General features: G+C 38.3%; 3 protein-coding genes across 4 annotated transcripts; 1 reads left to right on the top strand and 2 right to left on the bottom strand.

The window, feature by feature from the left end:
* Window positions 1-658: 658 nt before the first annotated feature.
* On the bottom strand, window positions 659-6,057 carry LOC140948474 (tRNA (carboxymethyluridine(34)-5-O)-methyltransferase alkbh8-like). The gene is made up of 6 exons (XM_073397717.1): window positions 5,520-6,057; window positions 4,796-4,990; window positions 4,133-4,203; window positions 3,955-4,061; window positions 2,584-3,144; window positions 659-1,467 (listed from the first exon to the last, which is right to left on the bottom strand). Exons 1-6 carry the CDS (start codon window positions 6,055-6,057, stop codon window positions 837-839), a joined length of 2,103 nt encoding a protein of 700 aa, XP_073253818.1. The 3' UTR covers window positions 659-836.
* Window positions 6,058-11,289: 5,232 nt separating this feature from the next.
* LOC140947952 (uncharacterized) lies at window positions 11,290-18,829 on the top strand. Of its 2 annotated transcripts, none has more exons than XM_073397178.1 (5): window positions 11,290-12,925; window positions 13,619-14,529; window positions 15,872-16,029; window positions 16,747-16,885; window positions 17,909-18,829. In XM_073397178.1, the coding sequence occupies exons 1-5, from the start codon at window positions 12,139-12,141 to the stop codon at window positions 17,996-17,998; spliced, it is 2,085 nt and encodes a 694-aa protein (XP_073253279.1). In that variant the 5' UTR covers window positions 11,290-12,138; the 3' UTR covers window positions 17,999-18,829. The 2 variants fall into 2 exon arrangements, with proteins under 2 accessions (XP_073253279.1, XP_073253280.1); XM_073397179.1 differs by having other exon boundaries at window positions 11,291-12,925; window positions 15,875-16,029.
* Window positions 18,830-19,310: 481 nt separating this feature from the next.
* On the bottom strand, window positions 19,311-24,657 carry LOC140948253 (solute carrier family 25 member 36-A-like). The gene is made up of 5 exons (XM_073397479.1): window positions 24,494-24,657; window positions 23,879-23,942; window positions 22,222-22,522; window positions 21,615-21,681; window positions 19,311-21,239 (listed from the first exon to the last, which is right to left on the bottom strand). The coding sequence occupies exons 1-5, from the start codon at window positions 24,595-24,597 to the stop codon at window positions 20,750-20,752; spliced, it is 1,026 nt and encodes a 341-aa protein (XP_073253580.1). The 5' UTR covers window positions 24,598-24,657; the 3' UTR covers window positions 19,311-20,749.
* Between the last annotated feature and the right edge of the window lie 3,261 nt (window positions 24,658-27,918).

Below are 27,918 nucleotides of genomic sequence, written 5' to 3'. Positions count from 1 at the left end.
TTTGATTTGAGCTTGATTTTTGTACTTTCGCAGTTAAAAGATGCTATCCGTCGAAAATCTGATGAAGTGATAAAAGTGGCCTTAGACTATAAACGCGACGAAAGCACAGAAAATAAAAGCGATTGCCTTCAACAAGGTTTTCCTGTAGGCGGAAAATAAAAATGTATTTGCAGTTTTCTCACAAAATAGTTAAGTGTGTGTTCGGAAACTGAAAGGTAAAGAGCGTGTCTTTTTAAAGTTTTGGAAATTGAAAGTTTGTAACCGACTTTTCAGGCGTCACACAACCAAATTGATATTTTTACATAAAAAAATGAGATGGATAACGCATTTCTTAGAGTTATAGAATAGGGAAAGATGGTTAATTTTAAGCTCGGTAAATTAATGTGTCACCAGCGCGAGATTCTACAAGGCGGGTAACGTTTCGCGGATCGAATCCTGTCAGTGATGCAATTTTTTTTTCTCTGTCTTGCGCTTATTCACAAAAAAAAAGAAAAAAAGTATGTACACTCAACTATGAGACGGTTTGACGAAAGTTGTGAGTGAAATAAAATATTTTAATCTTCATTTTAAAGACACACTTTGACTTTACAAATTATATAAATACGTGTTATTGACCAAGCGAGAGGTCAAGATGGCCTGATATTGACCGAGTTTTCTTCCCCTTCGTCTTCATGGACCGAAGCGAATGCGGCAGTCTTGATCCATGAAAACGCTAAAAAAATTGAAGCCAATTTATCGCCATCTTGACTAAACAAGCGTAGCCAATAAAAGATTTTTTTAAATATCAATAGGCTCTGCAAAATCCACCAGGCAAGATTGAGAACCATGAAAATCCACTAAGTTTCATTTTTTAATTTCCCCTCGTCTTTGTGTTCTTTTCTGAGTACTACACACCAATTTCCCTTATCGTAGTAAAGTTTCTCCACTGTTACGTCACTGACTTGATTACAAAGTTCCCGAAGCTCGCCATCTTGGAACACGTGATAGTACCGGTGAAACACGTGACCTCCTGTGACGTCATCATCTTTCTTTCCCTTTGCCCTTTCCTGCTTCTCTTGCTGTTTGCCTGGTCCACTATATTTCCATGGTACAAACAAATCTTGCTGCTCAAACGCTTCTCGACTGGCATTAACCCGCAGCCTTGAGAAATAACAATCAGTCGAATTTTCGGAACTACTTGGGAAGTTTTCTATCCTCGTAGGAAGTTCTTCTGAAACGTAGTTTTCTCTTAAGCTACCGCCCTTGTTTCCGTTTCTTTCTGGATAATCTTTTGCTGTGAATTCCACTTCCTTTAAATCTGACTTTTTAACCTTCTTTGCCTCCTGTTCCAAGGCCCAGACGTAAACTAGCACCAGTCCACCCGGACGTGTGACTCGTACCAGTTCCTTGAGACCTGCCAGACGTCGCTCAGGTGTCGAGAGATGATGCAGCACGGCGATACACAGACAAACATCAAAAGCGTTTGACCTGAAAAAAAAAATTCAAATAAATCAGCCTAACACAGAAAAAGGGTTTGCAACATCCCAACTTCATCATGAGCTCATTATCTAGGGCATAAAGCTCCCATACTAATCTTAGCAACTTCCCGTTTCTTCATTAAATTCCCTCAAGAAAGACGGCTTGTCCGAAATATCGGGAAACCTCAAGTCGCTTTTGTCTTGGCTGTTTTGTTATTAATATTTATATTCATGGACTAAGTTATTTTTGGGAATATTTTGGAGTACTTTCAGCGGAAATGTAAGCTCTACTCAGTACGTGTGCGTATCCGTAGTACAATATAATTTTAATAGAAAGGAAACTGAACGTCATTAACAAGTCAAAAATAACATTTTCCGGTTTTTTTTTTCCTTTTAATGCCTGGTTTGTGGGACTTGTGCGATAGTGTAAATTTGCTGACAATTCAAACTAAAATAAACTTAGAGTTGGTTTTAACACTGTGAAAAGATTCCAAAGCCGGCGTCTTAAAAGTTAGCTTTTCGTCAGAGCTCTTTGTATTCGCGATGGGTTGACGCTAAAAACATCAGCCTTTGAATTTATTTACGGTGTTAAATTGACCTTATCAACTCATTGATTTGATGAAATCGGATTATTATCACTCGCCCACCGACTTAGCTCTGTAGTTTCTTTTGAAGCTTACCCCTTCTTTTTAAAATTGAACTAGTCTGCGAAAACGCCGTGACGGGTTATGGACTTCCTTTGCCCGCCTCCTAGCCGTGCCTAGGGGACCAATAAATACAAATAGCTCTGCATTCACCGTCCACTCTCGGTAACGTGTTTTCTGTTCAATTCCCAACACATTCCTATTCTATCCAGGAGGGGGTGGGTGGGGGTACAATGACACAGCAGACTGCAAACAGACAACATTCGCCTAGCCTGCGTAGCAAGCGCTTGGCGCGACGGAGACACTAACAACAAGCGCCGGCTAAGCAGGCTAATGTTCGCCGTTAGCCATATAGAAACTAATTAGTCTAGCAACCTTAGGTGTTCCATGTAACGAGGTTCATCCGACTCCTCCACTTCCTAAAGGGTGGCTCAAGACTCGTTACAGGGACGCTTAATCCTCTTCAACTAATCCTGCTCTACCTGTATGGCAACGATAAGATGTCGCACACAATCACAGAAAATCCTCGCTCTCTACAGATGGCAGCAAGGTTAAAACTTCTGTCGGAGCCGGTTTTGAATATGTTATCATTTATCCCGAGATATTTTCCATTTCCGCAGCCGACATCAGCCACAAGACTTCCCACGGGTTGCTGTCGGAGAAAATCCGCTACCCTCGGCCATGGGCTGTGGCGTGTACCGCTAAAATGCGGTGCAATCTTCTCGTAAACTTCATGAACATGAAGCTTCTCGAGATTTTCTGCTTCTACTTCGGACTTCGGAACATCAGACGCTGGAGGAACCTGAGATGAACTTTTATCCTCGGTTTGCGAATCACACTGAGACGGAAAGCAGCAGTTACACGGTGTATGGCGAATCTTCCGCAAAGTTAGGGATATCCTTGTTTCTCTTTCAAACAGGGTTGTTCCCGTCTCGGCTCCTTCATTGGAGGTGCAAACATCCCTGACGTTTTCACTGATATCAGCTCCCTTGCTCGATGTGCTTTGTGTGTCGTAAATGATATCGTGTTTTCGTGGCGTTATACTGAAATGAAATCACGTCAGATCTTAAGAGACACTTTGTCATACATTTTTTTTATTCTAAGCAATATAGGACAGACAGAATATCACGTGCATCAGTCCAAGCTTATAAGAGGCTAAAAACACAAGACGGATTTCGCTACAACTATTCTTACGAAGCACGAACTTTTAAAACTCCTGAATATTTAACAAATCGGGGATAAAGAGTAAAAACAACCCCCTGTTTGGGTAGCAGGTAGACGATATCGTAGTTATCATAAAGCAGTATAGAATTTATGCATTTTGTGAGCCAATACAATAATAATATTACTTCAGTGATCCAGACTGGTATCTTGAACAATTTATCTGGAAAGTCCAAAATTTACCGCAATGTTTGAAAGTGAAATTTCCGTTCTAAAAACGAGTTTCCAAAAGTTTCTAAAGCAAAAAATTTCCCACTTTGATAGTGTCCAAGTTCCTTTTAATCTTTAACAAATTGTTTCCTTCAAAAATGTTGAACATTGGACTTTGACTGCCAACAACATACCCTGGGCTAAATGGTGAGATTTTATCTTACCAATGAATTGCGGTCGTTTCACCCAAAAATCAATTCGCAAGATGGCGTTTTGCCCGGAGTTAAGTTGATTTGCCCCATAACATAATGATTTTCAACACACTTAACATACTTATCAGAAATGTTGTTCTAATTATGCTTGGATTCCATATGAGCAGTTACTATCTTTTTACACTTATTCCTTTTTAGGCTTAAAAATGACAAATACACCCCAGCTGAATTGACACATCAAACTTGGGGTGAAACAACTTGATGTCTTACCCATGACTCCAAAGGTACCGACTTTCTCCTGTCATCACAAGCAAACTTCTTCTAGGTAAAATAACTGGTACATGGCGACCATCGGGATGACGGAATTCCATTGTCACCTAAGAAAGTCACAAAAATGAATAAAGGAAGAGAAAGATGGGAAAAAATTAATTAACAAATACATTATTACCTGTGAGCCAAGGCTAATTGAAGCAATCCCATCTTCAAAAGCTGAATGGGTGTCTACGTGAGGAGGAATACCTTTAAGCAAAGTAAAAGCATTTCTTGTCAAAACGTTTCTGCTCAGCATAGTTTTTTTTTTAATTTTGAGACAATAAATATAAAGAAAAGTCAGTGATGTTCAACTCTGACCAATCTACTGGAGGGAGCAGAAGGAAAGGGCAACATTTATTGTTTACAAAATCACACTAAACTAAGCCAAAAATTTCATTTCATATTCCACTACATAATTCAAAAGGATTTGACTGGAAACATTATAAATTTAACCTGAAATACTTCAAGTGAATTGCTCAGCCTTTATCAGTCTGGTTGAAAAGCGTAAAGTGATCACATGACCTTAAAATGGTCAACTAACATGGATTCCACCTTCACCACAAGCCATTTAACAACCTCAGAATTAAAAACTGTTGCAAATCAAAGATAATGCCTCCGACTCTACAAAATTGCGATGTGAACTACCATTTTGATTGTGAAAACCACGACCATGATTAGTCTTAGTCATGAAAATGAACAAAAAGAGGGAGAGTGAGAACAGAGAGTAAAGAAAGAGGTGTACGGAGAGGGGTGTGGAGAACATGCACGCTGAGTATTAAGGTTAAAAGATTTTTCCTACCTTGCCCTGGTTTGTACTCATTCACAGTCATTTGGTCAGGTCTGAATGCTACATGCTGCTGGATACGTTCAAGTACAACATCACAAACACTAGGAATGCCATCATGCAAAGGATTTGATTTGTCCACATTGTTGGTCCCATACAAGAACTCATAACCAAAATGCTTGACTCTTCTGTGACGAAGCTGCTGATTTGCTGTAGAAATGTAAAGCCATGTTTTACTATATCCCATGATTAACTCCTAACAATGAAAAACTGAAAGATTGCTATACCCTTGATACATAACTACCCTGGTTGTATTGTTTGTCTTCAGCATCAAGTATACACAATGTAACCACTTACAAGAATAATAATATTATTGTAAATTAAGGGAATTTATAAAATGGATCTATTTTTATTCACTGATGATTCACACATAAATGGCCAACTCAAATACAAAACACTAGCTTGCCTGCTGCTTTCCTGTGGTTTTGACTGTTTTTGAGTTTGAGCTTTGAGTTTGCCTTGCAAGTTTCAACCTAAACGTTCTAAGTTTATCATAGATCCATTCAACAGTGAACATAAAAAGAGACATACATGTGTGCACACTATATATCTTAGGTGCAGCTTGCAATGCAACTCTGGGCCAAACTTGTGGTGTGGAAGGGGATGGGAGGGGGGGGGGGGTGAGTTCACAACCACGTGAAACCACTGGCTTGAATTGCTGTACACTGTAAAGCAATACCTGTTCCCTGATATTCACTATCACAGCTGTCACTACCCCACCCTAGAGCTTTGATTAGTTCTTCTTCTTCCACTCTACTGACAAAATCTTCCACCAGAAAGAGGCCAGACGGCTTAGCCTGATTCTCAATGGAGACGTCATCAGGGACACTTGCAAGGAAGGAAAGGTAAAACGTCACTTCCGGTCTTGGAAATTCTGAAGGGCAATCCAAGACGCGTCCATGTACCGCCTTCATGGCTTTCATCGATTCATTGACATATTCAAACGACAGAAATGAAAATGATCGGCCAGGAAACATTAAAATACGTTCTATGTTGCCAAACTTCTGGAACAAGCTCACGAGCTGACCACGTTGTATACCACACATTAACCCTCCATTTCCAATCATCAAATGGCGGGTCGGTATTTCTGATATGCTTGCTAAATCGGCATTATGTCTGCGAAGGGAATTTACTAGTCTTGTTTGCTTTCTTAAAGCTTTTTTCTCTGCTTTGGTCAATTTAGAAGCACACGATTTTATGACATTAGAAGTCGCCATCTTGGATTTTAAATTTGCAAAGACAACCGCATTCCAAACCTTTGCTGGCTCAGAAATGTTTTAGGCGGGTACACCGCTGACCAGGGACAAACTTCTGGGTTTTGATTTTAAACGGGTAAGTGGGTAAGCCTGACGGTGTAGAAAAATAATTTTTATGCAGAGCAACGCAAGATTGTCAAGTATACGGAACCATATTTCTCTTGAGAAGGTAAGAATAAGGGTTATTGTTATTCAATGAGTCTTAAATGAGGCACGCGAATTTCAAAGATTCCACTTTTGGCAAAGTACTAATAGGAGCCTACTAAATCAGCTGAATCCTTTCAAGAAAGCACTATTCAGCTGTTTCATCATAAAAAGTGAGGAACATAATTTATTTCCAAACTTCTCATTAATTTCACTCCTTTAATGGTGTGGCATATACCACTGCCAGTTCATTCCAGAATATTTTTTTTACCTAAATAAAAACGTCCTCCCAGGTCCTTTTCTATCTGTTCTTTAATTCAACCAAAATACAATCATGATAATTATCTCTAAAGCCTTTTTCCAAGAACTATAAAATCCAAGCCAGCTCAGAGTATTAGTGTTGCTGCGATTAGCCATTTAATAGCCATATGTTGTTACTTAACTATACTTCTTTCTTTTTATTAAATATTATAATATTTATTTTGGATGTTATTGTATAGTAACTTTATGCACACCTGTTGTTAGTTAAGTAGAAGTAAAGTGGTCGCTTTCACACTAGGTGCTCATGCCTCAGATTTCTTGCTTCGTCACTAGTCTGAACTCATGTTGGTCCCCATGTCAGGCAAAAATGTTGGTACCCAGCTTGGGTGAAGGGACTACCTCTAGACAGATTACTTGAGGATGGTGATGGGTACTTCCCTAAACAAGCTGTTCCTAGTTCAGGACTGCTCTTTTATTTCCTAGCTTCCCTGTGATCTGGTCACCAAAATGGCATTCACAGAGAAATCAATCACCATCTCCCTTTCCCCCTCCCCGAATCAAAATCATAAATCTGCCCCGTAATTTGTAAGCAGCAAACAACAACACTCACTAAGTGTGCCTAGTGAACAGTATGGTAATCATAAATCAACAAGCCTCTAATTGCTTGAATGTATTATAAAGATCCTTCTTTCACATCACACCGGGGTGTATGAACACCATAGCTATTCTTTATATTTGCATAAGAAAGTATTCAGACAAAACAAGTGATATTTAGAGTTAAAATAAAGAGTTTGAGTGATTTGAATGTAATATACAGTGACCAGTTTTGAGTTTAACACAACTTGACCTAGCAGGTACCTTTATGAACAGTGCCTGCAAAAACCCTTAGAAACTATAAAAAAGTACCAGAAGAAAGCAATTCTTCATACTAAATAATATGCAGGATCATTGCAGTTATTCTCTGAATGAACAAGTAAATAGGCTACCTCAGGTAGTCTTCTTGATTCCTGGTTAATGTGGAATTTGGAGATGTTGGTTTTTGAGGAGAACGGAAAACTGGAGTACCTGGTCTGGAGAAAAACCTCTCAGAACAAAGGAGAAAACCAACAACAAACTCAACCCACATATGGCATTGACACTGGGATATGAACCTGGCCCACATTGGTAGAGGGAGGGGAGGGGTAAGTGCTCTTAAGGGTCAGGGGGTGATCAACAGCAAAGTCACATGGATTTCATCTTTATTATGTGTATTGTAAAAACTACAGTCACCTCTCTCTAAGTCGGACACCTTCAGGGCCGGTACTAAGTGTCCGTCTAAGAGAGATGTCCGTCTTATAGAAGTCAACTAAAGGGAGTAAAGAAAGGCAGGGACCAACTCTAGGTGTCCGTTTTATAGAGGTGTCCATCTTATAGAGGTGTCTGTCAAGAGAGAGTTGACTGTACACAGTCCCCGCAGCAGTATCTCAATTTCAGGGGTTCAAAGCCTTCACTTTTGTTGAGATCAGGTACCTCTTTGTTTGCATTAATTACAGGATTTTATGAGCCAGAGCCATACCTAATCTCCCCTCAAGAATATTAATGTGACCACAACAAATCATGAAAAAATGTTTATTCACAAAACTCATGATTCTATGGTTGCTTAATACTTTTGACTTCACTATTGGACAATTTTGTCCATATTAACCCAAGACTGATACAAAAATAAACTTAAGGAAATCCTTTGTTATTCTTGTTTTGCTCACAAACTGGGATTCCCATCTTCAAGGGGAGAGGGTGTATACTCCAGATTCCAAGTGATGGAATTATTGAATGAAGACAAAGATCTCCCCAGGGCTAATCCATTAGATCCCAAAATAATCCCTTGACCAAAAATTGTCCCCCTCCCCTAAAAAAAATCTCATGTAAATTTACAAGCCGGAGAATTCATTTTAAATTAAAGGAATTCCTTATGGGCCTTACACTTATATATTTGGGACTTTTCTCCCCTTGTTCTTTTCAGGCAAAAAAATGTCAGAGTGATGACAAAATCTCTTAACAGGGTCTCTAAATGTCACATCAACTAATACCATCATTGGTTTAAATGTGAAGTAAAAGACGCTGTAATGACAGAATGAAGTGATTCTACAATGCTAGATCATTTTAAAAAGAGTTATTGTATGGCAAAGTGAAATAATGAAGTAGTGGTTAAATGGGAAAAGACAAATTTTCCATGAAAATTCCAATACAGCCATTGGTGACATTCAGAGCACCACCTTTCAAAATAACCCATTTCAGAACAGCATTATTTTAAAACTACTAGTAAATGGGGGGTAAGCTATTTGACTCGCCAAATAATGGCTATTAACATGGGCTGAGTTGTTCAAAGCTGGGTTAAGATAACCCAGGGTTAGTGCGAGATTTGAATTCAGATTTGAGAGCTTAAAAAGCATTTCAATTTTAATTCTTTTCGTCTACAAGTTGATGATTGGAAACTCTAAAAATAACAGAGAAGACTATCCGAGAAAATTCTTTTGAACAAAAGAAAAAGAAACCTGGCTTAAGCGTTAATCGGCCCTCGAACAACTGGGCCCTAGTTTCTAAAAAAATAAATTGTTACTCCTGATTAAAGTGGATGAAAGTACAGTGATTAGGTACTTATTTTCTTTTACACGACTGCTTATATCAGTTAGGCGCGGATGCACACCGGTTACCACTGTTTAAAGGAAATCGGTCAGATTTTTCATAACAGGTATATTTTTAGTAAGTAAAAACTTTCCAAGTTGCAAGGCTTCATCCAAGGTGAATGGTTTTTGCCAATATCCTGTCTGAATGACTCGGAAACCCACAGGAGAGGGGACTTTAGGGAGTTAAAATCTAAAAAATTTACCGAGGAGCATGCCCCTGGACCCCCAAGAATCTTGCGCCTTCAGCGCTCGTTTAGGAAATCGGTCAGTATTTATCTTAGATCCGCGACTGTCAGACATGGAGTTACAGCAACTCTGCGATTCTCAAAGCGTGCTGCACTATATTTTGGGCCCAAACTATCTTGATATCAGTTTCAGTGGTTTAGAACAGTTTGTTATCTATTTCCTTAACCCAATAGAGTCGGCTAACCTCTGTTTTCTCATTTAAATGTGTTAAACAGAAACACGCCCAAGGCTTATGAAAGGAAAAGAGATCTGGGAAAGATGTAAGCAATGAATATTGGAAAAATCAATCTGAATAAAAAATACAGAGATTGGCTAGAACAATTTCAGAACCATCATCGTAGTTTAAAAGTAGGTATTAGAAATAAGCTGCATGTTATCTGCTTGCAAAGAGAGTTAAAGGGGTTGAAATTAAAACACAGTACACGGATAAACGACTGGGTATTAAATTTGACGAAAGCCTGGATCAAAAAACAACCTCCTTTCCTTACTTTTTTTCATATAGGAAAGAAAATCGCAAAAAAGTTTCATTAGTAATAGCCTACATAGAATCTGCTGGAAATTAAAAGAAGATACGTAAATAATCAAAATTCCATACAACAATTCGAAGCATTAAGGAGAATCGATGACTTCTGTTGCCATAAACCATTGTTAATTTTGTTAATATGCTGGTGGCGTCATATTTTAATATTGATTAATTAGGAAATCGTTGAATAACGGCTTCAGTAAGGAAAGGCAAAGAGGAAAATAAATGTTAAGGTACATTTATGAAGGTTGTTTGCGAACAAAACCTTGCGAGATTGTTATTTCTAAAGTTATTTTAATGTACAGGTTGGCCATAGGTTTTAGGTATCTAATTTATACTTAGATATAGAAGTAATAGGGGTGAGCCGGGAGAGGACAAGACAATTATGTAGTAATTAAAAGCATCTTCTTTTGTCCCATGGAATAATTTGTAGTCTTAATTTAGATCTTTTTATTTCTAACCGAATATAAAGTTTTTTTTATCGCTAAAAGTCCGGGTAGATGTACTCATCTTTGTACGCTGTAGATTACGTTAGGTGCTTGAAGCGAACGTGGTCCACGCTTCTCCGAAAATATCTCTTACTAAACAGACTAAACTAATACTGATGTAATTTCTACTTCACTCGACCCTTCAAGTCTAGATCTATTGTCTCCCTTAAGAATATTGCATATCGTTGTTTTTAGCCAAGGGCAAATATATGTGAGAGCAGTACTCAACAACGTAAGGGTATTATTCTCTCTCTCCACAGAAAATTCCTTGTAACTTTGTGGGATAATATTTAAAAACGACCTGCCAGCGCTGCTGATAGTGTCGACTTCGTTATGTTGTCTTCCCGGGCTCCTCAACAGCCCTGTTCAAAGTTTGGCATCATTTAAATTCGTTTCTGAGGGCATTTTTACACAGGATCAAACCTACAATAGCCTATACCACTTATTTCTTCCAAGGCTATTATTTTCCAAAACTTCCTAAGTTGTAAATTCCTGTTTAATGAGAAGAAAAATGGCTAAACATCAAATACGAAAACATAGCCATTTCGTCCAAAATTTTCCGTTTTCTTCTGATGTGTGTATAACTAGGTATTTTTCAAATCCAATATAAAAACACTTATTCTTGCAAAGCAGCATATCATATACGCTGTATCAGCTTTTAATTGCTTTAATTTGGACAATAACATTATTTGACCCCCAGCTTGTTCCAAACCTTTAAAAAGCCGTATTTGCTCCTAAATTTCACACGAAAATAGAAAATCTCTTACGGAAATCATCTGAGTATTGAAGCATAAACGCAGCTTTATGGTCCGTACAAAAAGGCTTGGAAGATACCATAACAATAGTTAACCCAGTTATTATTTCGATGAAATATATCATTTACTATATTGTACAAATTGCGCCAAAATTGACTCTACCCTTGAGAAGCCGATATAAGTTTTTGGAAAGCCTCCACCATATTGTTAAGTGTGTTATATATGTTAATATACTGCATTCACAGCCGCTTGTCTACTTTTTTATTAATTATAGCAAGATATCACAGGATAGTTCATATGTGTTGAGATAGCGTGAAAGACAAAATGGGTGAAGAGAATGGCGCTCAATATAGTCTGAATGTTATCTTTTTTATAACTGCATGTTCTATTATCACACGACACCTTGTAATGTGTATTCGTTTGTGATAACTGGTTCTGAAACAATCTGGCTTTTAACTTTAATTAGTCGTTATTTCGCACGAGATTTGCCGGCAAGTTAACAAATGTCGTTATCAAATCACCGAGCTCCTATATGTTCTCCGGAAAAAGACCTATATTTCTGGCTTTCGATTTGAAAAAGTAGGCGTGTGATGTCAGCTTTTGGATTCATCTACCACAGAAATAAGCCTTTTAAGTATGTCGCGATATCGGACCAGTTAGTATCAACTGTAATATACCAATTCGACAGGCAATCTTTCTTTGGTTTATGGTTGTGGAGTTGGAAAAAAAGGGCTTGGTTTTGTTCAAGCCACAAACATATCTTTTTTCTCGCTCTCTTTTCTAAAAAGAAGCCTTTCGATATTTAGCCCCGGTATAACATGGGTATTTCCATGTGCTATAAATAACGCATGCCAGAAGAAGTATTCAGTAGTGAGTGTGACATCGCATGATATTGCCCGGTCACAAAGTCTGTTGAAGTTTTAACCAGCTCGGTTCTTTGACTGTCGTCTTTATATGCGACAATGAACGAAGAAACGAGTTCAGTTGTTCTTCTCCCCGAGGTCAAAGTGGAACCTTATGAAACTTCTGAAAACCATGCCGACAGCGAAGAAAGTTCTCTTGAAAGTCCAACAGACGAAAATTCGCTGCCGCGTTTTGGCGAAACTTCGGAAGAAGATATCCAAAGGTTGCTGGAGCACCGTTCGTGCAGCGAAAACACATGGCGAGCGACCAAAAATGCCGTCAAGATTCTCCGAGACTACATGGAGGAAAAAAGCATGGACGTTAACTTTGAGAAATTGGACAAACAAGCGCTCAATGATCTTTTACGTAAATTTTACGTCGAGGCGCGGAAAAAGAATGGAGATTATTACAAATCATCGGCCCTAGGAAGCATACGTTTTGGTATTCACCGGTACTTACAGTCACAAAAGAGGAACATTGACATCAGAAATGATCCTGAATTTACCGATTCCAATAAAATATTCAAAGCGCAAGTTATAAAGCTTAACAAGCAGGGAAAAGGCGAAGTGAACCGTTCCGACATCGGTCCGGACGATTTGAAGAAGCTGTATCTCTCCGATGTGCTGTCGCCATTTAGCGCTGATGGTCTTCAACGGAAAGTGTTTTTTGACCTTCTCATGTATTTACCTGGAAAACGTAACCGCAGCAATGTAAGAGAGCAAACTCGAGACTCGTTTCTTGTCGGTTATGATTCAAGTACTGGTTTGAAGTACATTTATCCAAATCCTTCGCACTGTGAAAATGTTTTTGCTGAAGGAAAATGTCCAAAGATGAATGAGAAACCAGGTAAGCCTAAGTCGAAAGCGCGCGAAGTCTTTTGCCATTTTGTTCATTTTTGTGACGACCTCAAAATCGCCTAACAAACCTAAAAACGAAAAGATTTGGACAACAAAATAACAAGCACAACTTGAAAGCTAAATAAGCAAGCTTAAAGTTGACAAAAATGATATGTAAGTTATGGTTTTCTCACTGCTGTTCTTAACAGTTGTTTTGTTAACCGCGTGGTAATGTCATTATTGTGAATGCCGAAAAGCGGTAGAAAACCGTTTTTGTTTTGTCATTTCCTTTTTTAAGTTTTTTAAAAAGGAAAAACTAGACATCGTTTAGCTTTCGTCGTGTTATTAAGACTCTTTAGACTTACGTTGAACGTTAAGCTTAAACTTTTCATTTTTTTAAAGGTCAAAGCTCAGTGTAAAGGCGTTTTCCCGTTAAACTACCAGTAGTAAAGAATTTCTTACCGGTGATATTCTTTACACACTAATTCCTTTACACAGAAATCACAGAATAACTCCTCAATAAACTTAAGCTTAAATCAGAAGTAATCGCGTTATTTTAAAGGTATCAACCTTTACTAGTATTAGACTTTTAAACGACTTTTACGATTCATGAAATAAAAGAAGCTCTTATATTCACAAAAGGCAAATGTGGCTAACCAAATTATAATAAAATATTGTTGTTGTACTTCCAATCCTTCACTAGGAAATCCAAGATGTCCGGTTTCATCATTTCTGAAATATCTTTCAAAGTTGAATCCCATGAACTTATACTTATGGCAGAGACCTAAGGCTTCATTTAAACATCATGCTTGTGAAGATGACCCCGTGTGGTACGAGAATGCAGCAGTCGGGCACAATTCTCTGGGTGAGATGATGACCAACATGTCAAAGCTTGCAAGATTATCCAGAGTTTACACCAACAACTGTATACGAGGGACCTATGTGGCAATTCTTGACAGTTTAGTGGAGGACTATCCTCTTGTTACAACCCTAGTGTCTATGCCAGTTTCTCAAAGATACCAACCTATCCTTCCTCGCGAGCCTTGTGATGAGCGCCCAACCATGGTATCAGTCAGTGAGAAGTATCAGCTGCACAGTCCAGATGTGACAGTGTCTTCCAGGGGCAGTGAAATCCAAGAAGGTCATTCCTCACCATTCAGTGTCGTCCAGAGCAGAGACAAAGCCCACCTTACAAAGATCTTCATTGATACAAGCCATTCACTGTCACAGCCCATAAGCCCAAACAACATCAAAACTTCATCTTCTCAGGGGAATAGTCGTAGTTTTAATGAAAAGCAAACGGAGCTGAAACCATCAAGTCCAACAGAAAGCTCTTATCTTGCAATGCAATACTATTCAACCCAAAGGGGATTGCATTCACCCCTTGCACCTTACAGAATGAGTCAACTTCAAGGAGCTTTCTCACATAGCCCACGCACCCCAGCCCAGTCGCTTAATACCACTGAAAGTGAGTACAGCTTATCTCGAGCAACATCGTCATCATCATCATCATCACTAGCTCGTACTGGAAATCACCACTCTGGATATGCAAGGTCAAGAGTTGTTTATTGTCAGACTGCACCAACTATGGCTTGCTCTTCATCACATATAATGGTAAGATCAAATTATTAGTAACCTGTTTTGCAGCCAGACTTGCTACTGAAGGCCTAGAGAGAGGACGCAATATATAGCATATCAGGGATTTAGACTGTCTGCGGCGAAGGCTAACTAATTAGCTGTTACGTCTCATATGATTGACTTTTCGCAGGCTTTCTCATGTTTTCTTATTTCCAGGAAAAAGGCATCACTTGAAAGACTCTAATAAACATTTTTTGCTTCAAACTGTAGGAGAGTTTTGTTGGTCTATTGTTGTGTCGTCACGCAATACAGAAGTGTTGTGTGACGACACTAAGAACTGCTGTTGAGCAGACTATTGTTGGGTGAATTCATCAGAAAATAATATTTCAGTGCTGGTGTTTGCCTGAAATAAAATATCAGTGAATATATGTATGTTATTTTTTCAGCTTAAACCACAAAGCAACCAGAGTCGCATTCTTTGAAACCAATATGAAGGGCACTTAATGAAGGCTAACAATATCGTAGTAAATATTTTGAACATGACAAGCTTTGATTTAAGACATTGCTGGGTTGAATATAATTTGCCGGTATGGACTTTGAGTCCCTAATTAAACCTGTGTCTATGTTATCTCTCATCTTTAAGTTAGTTGTCTCGTCTCCTTAAATTATACCTTTCTCCAAAGTTACACTCTTACCTTGAATTCTGTACAGGACCTTATCATCACTACAGACTAAGTGAGGAAATAAACATCATTAGGAGGCATACGTTCCTTATTTTGTTATCAGGGTTGATTTAGGTATTGGTCACACAGGAAAACTGGCAGTCAAATTCTTTCTAGACTATCAATCATTTTGAAGCTTTATGGTGCTGGCTATCTTTACTATGCTTTCTGCCTGGAAGAGAAGGGACACCTTGATTAGTACAGCAAATCTAATATTTATAGAGCTAGATCTCTCTTTCATATTTTAGGGCAGTGGTGTTACAGTTGAAACTTTCTGCCATTATTCCTCCATGGATCCATTGAAAGATATTGATTGTTTAAATGGTGGATGACACTAGCTCAGGGCTATTTACCCCATTGGCTTTGTGGCATGTAACCCAGTCAATAGTGATTTATCTAGATGGTGTTTATTCCCTGGTTGCAATTTAAAGATATGTCCCTCATGATCCCAATTATAAGAACTTTCTGACCAATTAAGTGATGAGAATGTTCCTGTTCATTTCACAATTTTATTGTTTTAAGTGTGGAGGAAGAAGGATATTGACCGAGAGATGTGACCCTTTTTGTCTCCAAGAAGGAGAAAAGCTTGAATTGATATTGACTGATTACCTCTGTCATGGTGAGGCAAAAGTCGAGTGATTGTGTTTTGTTATCAACAGCACTGTTCGGCTGAAAGAAGCTCAATGTCAGGAAGTCCACTGACCACCCATGTGCTCGACACAGCTCGAGGGGTACCTGCTAGAAACCTACAAGTACAACTGTACTTTGAAGAAATCCGACCAGACAGTCGCATGTGGAAACACATCGCATCAGGGTAAGATCAATATTCAATAACCATTGACAAAAATTTCAGCTGTTATTTAAAAGAATGAAATGTCCTGGGCAGGGGGCTCTTGTTAAAGAAATGGGAAAACCTCATGCACAGGTTCGTCAAACATGCAGACCTAATTTTTAAATCAGAGTATATTATTTTTATTCATGTTCTTCTTTAGATATTATTATAAATACTAACTGTGGGTGTTGTCAATATATATATTTCCTGCTATGTTTTGATCTGCCCAATTTTTATGGGTAGAAGCACCTTCAAGTTTCTGATCCAGATCTTGACTTAGGGGCTTGGGGAAGCTCCCTGACTGAAATAAAGTGTTTTGGCCCCTTAGCCCCGTGAGCCTAAGTTTTGGTCTTGAAGTAGGTGGGGGAGTCCCTAGGCCGTCCCTTACATCTGCTGCGGTTTTCGACATACAAATTCTTCAGACTGTTCTCTATACATTTTCTTAGAGAATTAGTTGAGACAATTTGATAAAAGATCAAAGCATTTCCCCTTTACTGATAATTTAACCAGTTCTCATAACCATTTCCTTTGATTATGCACCGATTTTGTTTGGAGAAAATTGGTGTTGGTCACTCTTGGGACCTCAAAGGTTAATATCAGACCACTTTACTCGCTGATCACCTCCATTATTTTCATGGTCAAAAGGTTAGGTGCTGCAACAGTACTGCAACATTAATTTAATATACCTTTTTTTTGCAGCGTTACAAATGGCGATGGACGGATCCCTAACTTGCTGACACAAGAGCAGTTTATTCCTGGAAAATACATGATAAGATTTGAGACTGAAGCATATTTCAAAGAGACTGGCATTTCTGCATTCTTCTACCCTTATGTTGAGGTAATAAATCTAAATGTCCCTCCAGGCGTACAAGTAAAGCTACCAGGATACCCCCGTTACTGGTTTCTTGTAGACCAAATCATCATTAATTTCTCTGATTTCAATGCACTATTCCAGAAATTGTACTCGTTAAGGTACACAAGGGTAATCTACAACTCCCCACCCCTCCACCCATGGGGCTCAGTACCTGGGTCCAGTTTTTGGTTGTTCAAAAGATTGCTAGCCCCTTCCAGTGGATAAGTGTTAGTGAAACCATTGCATCATCCACTGAATAGAGTTTTATCTGGTGGATAACATCATTTATGGACTTACCTTTTAAACAACTGGGACCAGAACTTTCAGTCAGATCCGGGACAGAGGTTGCCAGTCAATTTGCTCAAAGTGATTACCTGGGGCCATGTTGTGCAGCAGCTTTAACAAATTAATAATTAATTTATTTTGAGTCGCATAACTTTTGGGCTTTGACTATAAAGTAGGGCAGGACGTGTTACTCAACAATGTGCAAGAGGCTAGACTATTCTGATAGAATATCAAAACCGTGATACACCTTGTTCCAAAGTGGTGGCAAATTCAGTTGTTCATATTTCTCCATGATAATTGGCCCTTAATGTCTTGTTCCAATGTTAGGGTTTTTTTTATTCTGCACATACAGAGCAATCAAGGCAATGAGGGATAATTGAAATTTGTATGAAAGGAAGGCGATATTGCTGTCATTTTTTAATTAGATGTATGACAGTTTTAGGGTTCCAAATGATTTTTCTTGGGCAAGCAGCTCCCGCATTTTGCTTGTCTTAGTCAATGATTTTTGTAGAGGATGAGTTGTCTGTACCCTTGCCTATTGGACAAATAAGCTTAAGTTACTTGCCCACCATGAAATTCCACTTGTTCCAGACTAGCTGATGGAATTTTTTTCCAGCCCTGTACTTAGGAAAGTACTTAACACTCTTTTTGCCACATTGCTCATTTAAACTTTAATACTTTGCCAGTTTTATGAGAAGATTGGTATTTTTCATTTATCTGTAGATTGTATTCCATATCAGTGATCCTTCTCAACACTACCATGTCCCACTGCTTCTTAGTCCTTTCTCATACTCTACATACCGAGGCAGCTGAAGACTGGACGGAGAGTGTTAGTACTGAGATCTCCAACACTGACATCAGTAGTAACAAGTTGATAACAATGCTAGAAGACATTCCTTTAAATCAGGATCACCAAGAATACTTTTTTTACTCTAGTTTTTCTGTTGTTGTGATTGCACTCTACCACCCAGTCAATCAGTCCTTATCAACAATTGTAATGTCCACTCTCTGGTAAGTGTTCATTCAATGGATTGAAATGGACTGGGCAAGTGGAAGGATTTGAATACTGTGGAGTTTCCATTGTTGATCATAACCTTATAAAAGCTGGTTTAGGGTCAACTCTCTGAGAAACAGACCCCATGGGGACTAGCATTAGGTGTCCATCTTACAACTGAGGGCTGATAGATAACAATTCCACCTATAGCCTGCAAGCAAGCTCTCCATTTGGGGAAGTCGCTTGTGAAAGGAGCTGCAAGACTGGAGGCGGGAAAAGCTGCAGCTCACTTCACTCACCAGAAATGGATAGCTTGCTCCCAGGCTATTATACCTTATAGTCCTACATTATCTTGACTATTGAGAGTACTTCTGAAAGGAATTGAACTTATGTTTCCAGCTGCTCTTGCAGGCTTTATGTTGACAAAAAAACCTAAACAGGTAAACTACATGGTCTTGTCATGGTACATTATTTCACTTTTAAGGTTGCTTGCAGGGGAGGTGAATTTGTAAATAGTGCAGCCAGCCTTTGATGTGGCATCTCTAAATACAGCTTACTGTGTTGTCATTTTATGAAAAAAGTTACACCTTTTTTTCCAGTTGCGTTTGCTCATTATGCATTATTGGACAATAAACCAACTTTTTCCCAGGTCTATGTCTGCATTATTTTAGCCATTCATTTATGACTCCTGGCTTTCCACCCGAGTGCTTTTCATGCACAGTTTCTGCCAGGTTTTAGTCAACTCTTTAACAGAGGACTATTGCTTTGATAGCCAGTCACAGGCGTGGTTGATGCTCTCACTGTAATTATGGTTCATTGGTCACTATCAAGACATTACTGAGACTAGAAACTGTGCATGAAAAGTCTCGGTAAATACCATAATATTCTTAAAATTCCCATTTGGGGATTGCTTCATGAAAATCCAAGTTAATGCAAAAGGCAGGTTAACATTAGGCATCACCACGCTAGTTTAACAAATATTGTGTATTAGTCTCTGGTAAGAGGTATTTTTGGTGCATACATTTGGTACAACTGTACCACTAAGAACGTTCATGCTAACCACAGGAAGAGGAAAGAAGACAAAAAGACTTTTCAACTGATTTTGTCATTAAAACACAAACACTCGTGTGGCATAGTCAATAACACTTTATTCATTTCACAAAAAGCCCTCACCCTAAATGTTACCCCCCTTTAAAGAACACTCTGTCTGGTCATTTAGACAAGAATTTAAGAAAACTAAAACAGGCACCAACTGTAAGAATGCCGAACTAGAGATAAGAATGCTTAAATAAGGGCCTTGTCTTTCTTGCACACTCATTTGAACCGCAAAAAATATCGTTAAGTCACCATGAAGTGGTAGTTACAAAATTTGAGCTTGTCATATTTCCCTAAATAATTTAATAGCAGAGTTAATTCTGAACCAAAACGGTAGTCACTCAAGGTAAGAATCAGACTCCAAAAGTGACAAAATAATTCTTCTTTTTAACACCGTAAAAACTCTCTGAGAAAACCAGAATTTTTTATGTTACACCTTTAATTTTTCAGTAATATCTTATTAAATAAAACATTTAAAATATAAAATTGTCAGGTTTCTTGGAACATTTTATGTACAACTGTATAAAATTTGAATCTTTTTACCTTTGAAATGACAAAAGGGCCATTTATACGAGGAAAAATAAGACGCGAACTTTCCGTATAAACGGCACATTTCGTCTAAAATAAGACGTGGCTTAGCTAGGACGCGTCTTATTAGATAAGACATGGTCGTATAAATGGTACAGTTTGCGTCTTATTTAAGACGCGTCTTGTGTTAGACACGTCTTATTTTTTCTCGTATAAATGGCCCTAATATGTGCACTGGATTAAAACTACATTTAAAGTTCTAGTGATTCATGGGTTGTCTAGAAACATTTCACACTACAGGCGAATCTTTGTTACATTTTTTGCCTCATTAGCATATGCTTTTTATTCTCTGATCAACCTATTAAAATAAACTCTGAATGTCAAAAGAGCATAACAATTTCAGTTGTCAGTGAAAATTTGAGCCTGATATACCAAATAATTTCAGATAAATTTTATTTGAAAAAATCAAAACTTTCCAAAAAATGTACGGGTTTTTAACGTCTTTGCCACCCAGTAATTTTACAGTTTTCAGTGGTACCTATTTCCTTTGTTGTTGCTCGCAAAGAGCTACAAATAGCACAAATTGCTCAAATTAACCAACTGTTTAAATTGTTGAATTCAATATTGTTTGTGCCTACAATGACGCCTCTATGGGTTTACTCGTATGCAAATGAACAAAAATGTAAACAATGACATCAGCAAAGATTCGCTTATGACTGTATTATATAGGTACTAGCAACCTACCAATAATATACTATTTAAAAACAACACTGAACGAATAAAAATGAATGTACTGCCTGCATAAAACCAGTCAATATTTTACACAAACTCTGCACAGTGCCTTTAAGTCTTTCTTTTTCCACAAGCTTCACCAAATCACGGTTCAGCCACAACATTAAGGATGTTGATGCAAGTACACATTTACTATAGTGTATAGCCCCCTGGTTTCATGGAAGGTCATCTTTACTTAAGCAATGAACTACAGCTTCATACGTTAAAAAGATGATTGCTGTGTTCGGAACTTGTCGAAGAAGGTGAGTACCTAGCCCACCATAAAGTCCAGCTCTTCCTTCTTCACGGAATATTTTCCTAAAAGCTTGAAAAAATGAGTGGTATCTTCTCTTTCCGTCCAGCTCTTTTTGTCGTAACCTAGTCCTGATCACTTCATGAGGATACGCTGCCATGGATGCTATGCACTTGGAAGTTGCCGCAGCCATCATATATTGAAAGAAGTCTATAATGTTTTTCTCGCTAGTTCCTCGCACCTTAAAGTGATGTCTTTGAAGTTTAGCTTTGATGTGTTCATAAATAACAAAATGAATGACAGTCTCACTTGTCCCAAAATATGTTGCGGTTAGTCCACGATAAAAACCCTTTAATCCATCTGTCTTCCAAATACTATGAATGAGTTTTGTTATCTGTCCTCTTGCTGTGTTTCTGAAATAATGAACATTACTTATTAGTACAAGTCTAAGCATAAATTCATAGCAAAGAATCTAAGCATGTCAAAGTAACACTATGAGCTAAAAATAATACATTCAATCCAGAAATTGTCCTCACCTTCAAATACATTAAAATAGTTAAATGTATCCAGCTATTTATGATACATCACATTTTTTATGACAATCCCTTTCAAAATAGCATAAAATATACCTATGTTTGTGATTTGACTGGAAAGTTTCTACCCATAGGGCAAGAACATCTGAATATCTATAATCGCTAGAGCCATGTGATATACAATGCCTTGCTTTATTAATAATTATTTTGTGAATTAATAATACTGCATTTTATCAATATTCTCCCAGTACTCACTTATTATCAAGTTGAAGTCTTGTTTTCACAACCCAAAGTGGACTAGACAATGTTGAAGTGATAAAACCTATGAAAAAAAAAGCATTTATTGTTAGAGTGGATGAGGTACTGGTTTACTATACAGCAAAAACAGCAAAACAGTGAGAAAACTGTTGAAAACAGAATATTTAAAAGATGGCTATTAAAATTTGTTATTGACTGGGTGGTCTATGTGTTTTTATGTACCAATGATAAACTATGGTATAGAGCCTTTTTGCTCGCATGGCTAGCAAATTTATTAGAGCAAGAGAAAGTTTTTCTCAAAAAAGAAAGGCTCAACTTCCACAAGACTGGTTTGGAAACAGACATGGCTGCCATTTGATTGTTTTGGGACACCAACATGAAGAATTGCACTGGTGTTCTGTAAGGGTATTCTTTACCCAGGCAAGAAACTCAAATCATCAGCAAAAATTATTCCAGAGCACTTCCCAGCTGACAGGAGGCTGGCATGATGCAGTCAAATGATAAAGACATTTACTTGTTGTCTAAGATTTGGACCTGCCCTGCTGAGTGGGTAAACAATCTCAGATGTGTAAATTAAATGATAAGAAAAATTTACGATGCTAACCTGCAGAAAGAGCCGAGCCAATGTGTACAAGCTTGCTGTCTCGAAGCACCACGCCGCTGTTGTTGAGTGCATGTTTGGCATTTGCATACACCATAAAGTACATGGCTCTGGATGGTGCGACACCGACCAGTGTGGGTCCGAGACCTTTAAACAATGCCACGACTCCTTCAGTCTGTATGATGTGTCTTAAGCAAGAAAGGATGCCAACAGGTCTTGTAGGGGAAATCGCCACTGGGATTGTCCATACCCCTGAACCCGTAGCTGTTGGACACAAAACATGTCTAAAAGTGGGCACTGAGGACTGAAAAACAAATAAAATGATTTATTAGACAATAAAGTCTTAAAGAACAGCAGGTAGAAAGAAATCAACATTTATCATTGAGGGCTGGGTTGTTCAAAGCTGGGTGAAGATAACCCAGGGTTACTGCGAAATTTGAATTCAGATTTGAAAGCTTAAAAAGTAAATTCAGTTTTATACTTTCTGTCAACAGGTTTATGATTGGATACTCTTAAGAATAACAGAGAAAATTATCCGAGAAAATGCGTTTTAGCCAAAAAAACGAAAGCCGGGTTAAATTTAATCCTGGGTTAAGCACTAGTCGGCCTTCGAACAACTGGGCCCAGGCTATCATTAGCATCATCATTATTATTACCATTAACTCGAGTCTAATTTGACTATTTAAATCATTTCAATGGCAGTTTCATAATCTATTAGTTCACAAAACTGTCACTTAATGACAACTAATCAAATTACTTGTCAGATTTCTTGGAAACAATGGGCATCAAGTCCCGACAACAAGTTTCTTCTTGTGACATGGACTCGGCACATTGGCAGTTCTTCCCACAATAAAGGAAACTTGTCACGGAGAAAAATTCTGCTGTGCAGAGATTTTCACAAAAATTCTACATATTACACAAGGGAATCTTCTCCGAAACTTATCCTTGAGTTGTGTGGTTGAGACATGTCAACTGATCCAATACACCAGATAGAATGGTTTATCACAAAGACAGGCCACAACAACTTGTTGCCCAATAGGGACCTTTAGACTGAGCAAGAACGTGAACTTGTGTCACATGTCACACCAATCGTGTCCCTTCCAGCTTCATGTACTGGTCAGCAAAAAGAGGTGAGACCAGAAACGTCCCCAGAATTCTGAGGGCCTTTTCCAAACCCACCTCCAAAGCCACTAATCTCAATCTCGCCTCTGTAGTCCAATCTACAGGTTGCTAGTGTGTTGCATCACTATGAACAAACATCATACAAATTCATTCCAATATCAAAACGGGGTACGTTTGAAAAACAGCTTGTTCTTGGCCAGCAAGAGCTGACTTTCTTGGAATATAGACAAGCCCTGGCAGTATAGCAGAAATTCTACAACTGTTTATGCATCCGATTTTGACCTTCAAATTGAAAAAAATTCATTCTATTTTACATCTTACAGGAACAAAATCTACTACATAATTTAAGTGTCCAAATACAGAAACAGAACAAAATAAATATGTAGTATTATAAGAAAAACCATCGGCATAAGCATGACCAAATCCATGCATTGTATGCACTCTAGAACATCACATGCAAACTTCCTCGTGTACTGTACAGAGCCAGTCACGCTTGCACTAAAAACTGTTTTTAGCTAACGAATGTTTCATATCCTACCTGTAATCTCGTCTTTACGACTTCCAGGGGACAAGTTAAAGTAGCACCCACTGTTCCTCCAATCCTAGAGAAAGGATTCATACTAATGCTTAAATTCTTCTTACAAATGTTTGTATCAGGGGAGCGTTCCCTCAGCACTGAAGCATTTCTAACGAAGCGCGCCAACAGGTTGTAAACAAGACGAATATGAACTATTTGATATTTTAAATGAAAACCTACATAATCACAACAAATGATATGTACAGAATTGCCCTCACAATACAAAATTGAAAGCATAAATTAAATTGGACAACTAAAAAGCGATTATTTCAGAAGAAGTTCACAAAAACAGTGACTTGCTTCGCGTGCCTTGGCGTGCACTAAGAAACTTCGTAAATAAGCTTACTTAGTGGCCCCGGTATCTGTTTCAACCTTAAGCATCGCAAATTTAATTAGTTCTTGTACAGCATAAGTTCTTTCTAATATAAGCATCTCCAAAGATCTTTAATACTGAGAACTACTCGAAAACAAGCCACAAACGTAAGCCTAGCCTATAAACATTCAACGTAATGTCCGACAACATGTTGTGGAATGAATCGCTTACTCCAGCGAAAAAACTTTCTGTCAACAACGTACCCTCCTGCCAACAGATGAACATACGAAGAATTTCCAGCGGACATGCTCTTTTTGTCGTGAAAAAAACTGTTTGTACCACGATCCACTTCCAAGGCACTGGTCATCGAGAAGAAACGGACATTGTACTCTGTTGTGTTATTGCGCTGTGTTTTTCCGATGTTGCTTACAACTCCATCACATGGCCATTACACGGGATCGAGAGATAACTTTAATTTGATTGGTCATTCAATTAGTTTCACGTGCTCCACATGCATTGATTTCCCTGTCTTTTGGCAAAAGTTCATGACTAACCACGTGAACATCGTGACATTTTCCCACTCAATAGGGGAGGGTAATTTTTCTGGTTTTGTTCTCGGTTGTCGTGATTTCGTGAGCAAATGCTCACACGTGAATATGCCGTCTTAGAGAAAATTACCTCAACAGTTTCAAAGTGCTGCCTTTTGGAAGAATATTTTTGCATTTTATGTAAAAAGCTGTCGTTGTTTTATGTGTAAAAGTGCCGTTGTTTTATCTACTTTGCGAGTGATGGGCGTGACTGGGGGTGAGTTTGGGGGCAGCTGGGGGGTAGGCCCTTCTTTTGGGCCAGGAGCCAAAATCAACCGAGATTGCTCAAATTACCACTTCTGAGGGAAAAGACGACAATTTAGCGTAACTAAGGTAATACAACGGCCGGTCTTCCTTGAAAATACCCTGTCTCCAGAGGTCCGTTCTTGGCCTCGAACCATCAGTATCGATAAGAAAAAAATATCCTCTGGAACCCAGGCAGGAGCCGATGGCTCCTGACCCAGGGTACTGTGAAAATGGAAGGACGTAAGAACTGCTTACGTAGTTTTTCAGACGTAGAATGCTGATCCAACTGATCACGTCAAGTTTGCGTGTTGAGAAAACTCTTGAATGTGATTGGTTACTTCCCACGCCACAGGATTAACGATTTTTTTCCTCTATCCAGGGCCAAGCACGGAAGAATAACAACTGCTTGAGGTTTGGTAAACGAAAATCAAGACCATGAGTCAATACTACTCTAGTTTTCATGTATATGTTGTACAAAAACATAAACCACTGAGTACGTACTCAAATAATTTGATAAGTAGGTTGAGTATGATCGTACGGGTGAACATAGTCCGGCCTGAATGGGACTGTAATTGACAGTGACTGACGTTTCGACAACCAAATAATTTGGTACAGAATTTCCTTTGTTTCCTAAAAATATAACTTTTCATCTAAAAAAAAGAAATTCCGTCTAACCTGAGAGCGGATATTAAAAATATTACTGACGTATACAACAAAGAATACGCTGAATGGAATTCGTGACTACTTTATAAGCAGGAGCCCATCACCTCCTGGTATTTACTCGAATAAGCGCCGCATTTGGGATAAAGAAGTTGATAGCACCGCTCTCGAATAAGGGCCGCGGCCCTCAAAAGACGTTAATTCTGCTGGTTTTTACGGAAAATAATAATTAAACCCCTTGTTAATGCAGTTCTTTAATGCGTTCAACTTTCAAATAAACGCCGCCCTCAAATAAGCACCGCACTTGAGGAGCACCACGGCGCTCATTTGAGTAAATATGGTTTAAAAAACAATACACATTGTTTTAAATCAGCTTTGCAGTAGTCTTTGGACTTCTCGTTCTTGGTTCTTTATATTTTGGCTGATTAGATCTCTTTCCTAGAGATCCAACGTTTACAACTAGCAGGATCTTCGTCCACGGTTTTTGCAGTTAATTTAGTCCTTTATTATACGGTACTGTTTTTTTCTGTTATAGGACATTTGTCATCACTGAGATACATAGTACATAATCATATATGAAAGACATTTACAAAAATGAGGAGACAGAGGGATAACAAGAAAAAGAACTTTTAAAAGACAACAAACAAACAAAAACAGTTATACACATATTTGAGTTCCTCTCATAAGATAATATTGATGTCAAAATTTGACAATCAGTGAAATAACACATCAAATGGACTATCTTTAATCCCTACTGAGATATTTATTTTGTGCCTTTTAACAGCTTATCAAAGGGTTTTTTGTTTTTGTTGCAAAACGCCATTGTCATTTCAACTGCTTTAAGGGCTTTAAATAGTTCAGAGATTGACAAATTGATTTATGTCCATGATTGATTGGGAGTTTGTAGTTGCCTTTGTTATTTGGGCGAAAAACTTAACTGGACCGGGCAAACTTAAGCAAATTTTGACTAAGGTAAGAACTCCTCTAAATGTCTCTAAAAGGTAGTTCAGGATACTGGGATAACTCTATGTAGTTCCAAATGAAAACTGAATTGCCACCGTACATATTTCACTGTATTTCCAAAGATATGTATTGCCTTGTAGTAATTCAAACCTGCCGTTTTGTAGTTTGATGAAATGACTTCGATTCGTGATCGGAGGTGTCTGCAAAAGCCGCCAACGTACGCAACGAAGTTGAAATGTCTAAAAAGGCCTTAGTGTTGCAGTCTCTTCCTTATATTGTGATTAACACGCATGATGTAGCTTCATTTAGAACATTTTTGCAATGATTTATAACGTGTACACACGACTCAAGATATGAAGGGCCGATCCATCGTGTGGGTGACGGGTTTTGAATTGACAGCCCTCGAGCCAGCTGAAGACTCGGAAAAAGATACACAGCCATATACAACGATTCTAATTCAAACTCAGTCACTGCACTGAACCTCATCTTTTAATCCTTGCTTTTATAAGAGCCCGTTTCAAATGTTTACAATGGCAGATACTGAACGCTTTTAGTTTACCCAACTTAGTATTTTATCAATTTCACTTACGGTCTTTTGAGTCAACAAAAGGCAACGATTTGCTCATCAAAAACCTCTTATTCTTAGTCGGAAGGTTAAACTGCAAATATATACTTTGAGCCGAATATTCGACGAATATTGCCAGACAAAAAGTCAACGGGAGAGCGGACCGAAGTATTTGCACAATTTTTTGGTCCGTCGATGAACAGGGACGGCGCCGCCCAAGTCGAGCCCTAGAAACAACTTCATAGATTTCAAGGTTTTTCATTTTTTTTTTAAGTTAACAAGAAAGTTACAAATCCCGCATTATGCTTTCCTATTTGAAAAAAAAAACCATATATTTGAGCTGTTTTTAGTGTTGATGGTTATATATAGATGCAATTTGTTATCCTTATTAATGCTTTCAGACATGGGGGTCGCTTAGGTCAGACTACACGCAAACAGAAGAATTTTATAGCTGTAGACGGAGTCTAGAGTTTACATGGTAATATCCCCAACGGGGGAACCAGTTCCTTCTAAAGTCAGAAAGTAGTCTCAGGGTAAGAAAACAGAAGGATTTTATGGTAGGATCAGGAAGTTGAAAATTGTCAGAAGGATTTTTAAAAGAGCTGAGGGTACAGGTGGAGTCTAGCTGAGATAATATCCCCGTCTAGTTATTCCCGAAGTCAAAGAA

Source organism: Porites lutea, chromosome 9 (assembly GCF_958299795.1).
Source record: "Porites lutea chromosome 9, jaPorLute2.1, whole genome shotgun sequence".
NCBI classification, from domain to species: domain Eukaryota; kingdom Metazoa; phylum Cnidaria; class Anthozoa; order Scleractinia; family Poritidae; genus Porites; species Porites lutea.
This window is presented reverse-complemented; position numbering and strand designations above follow the sequence as displayed.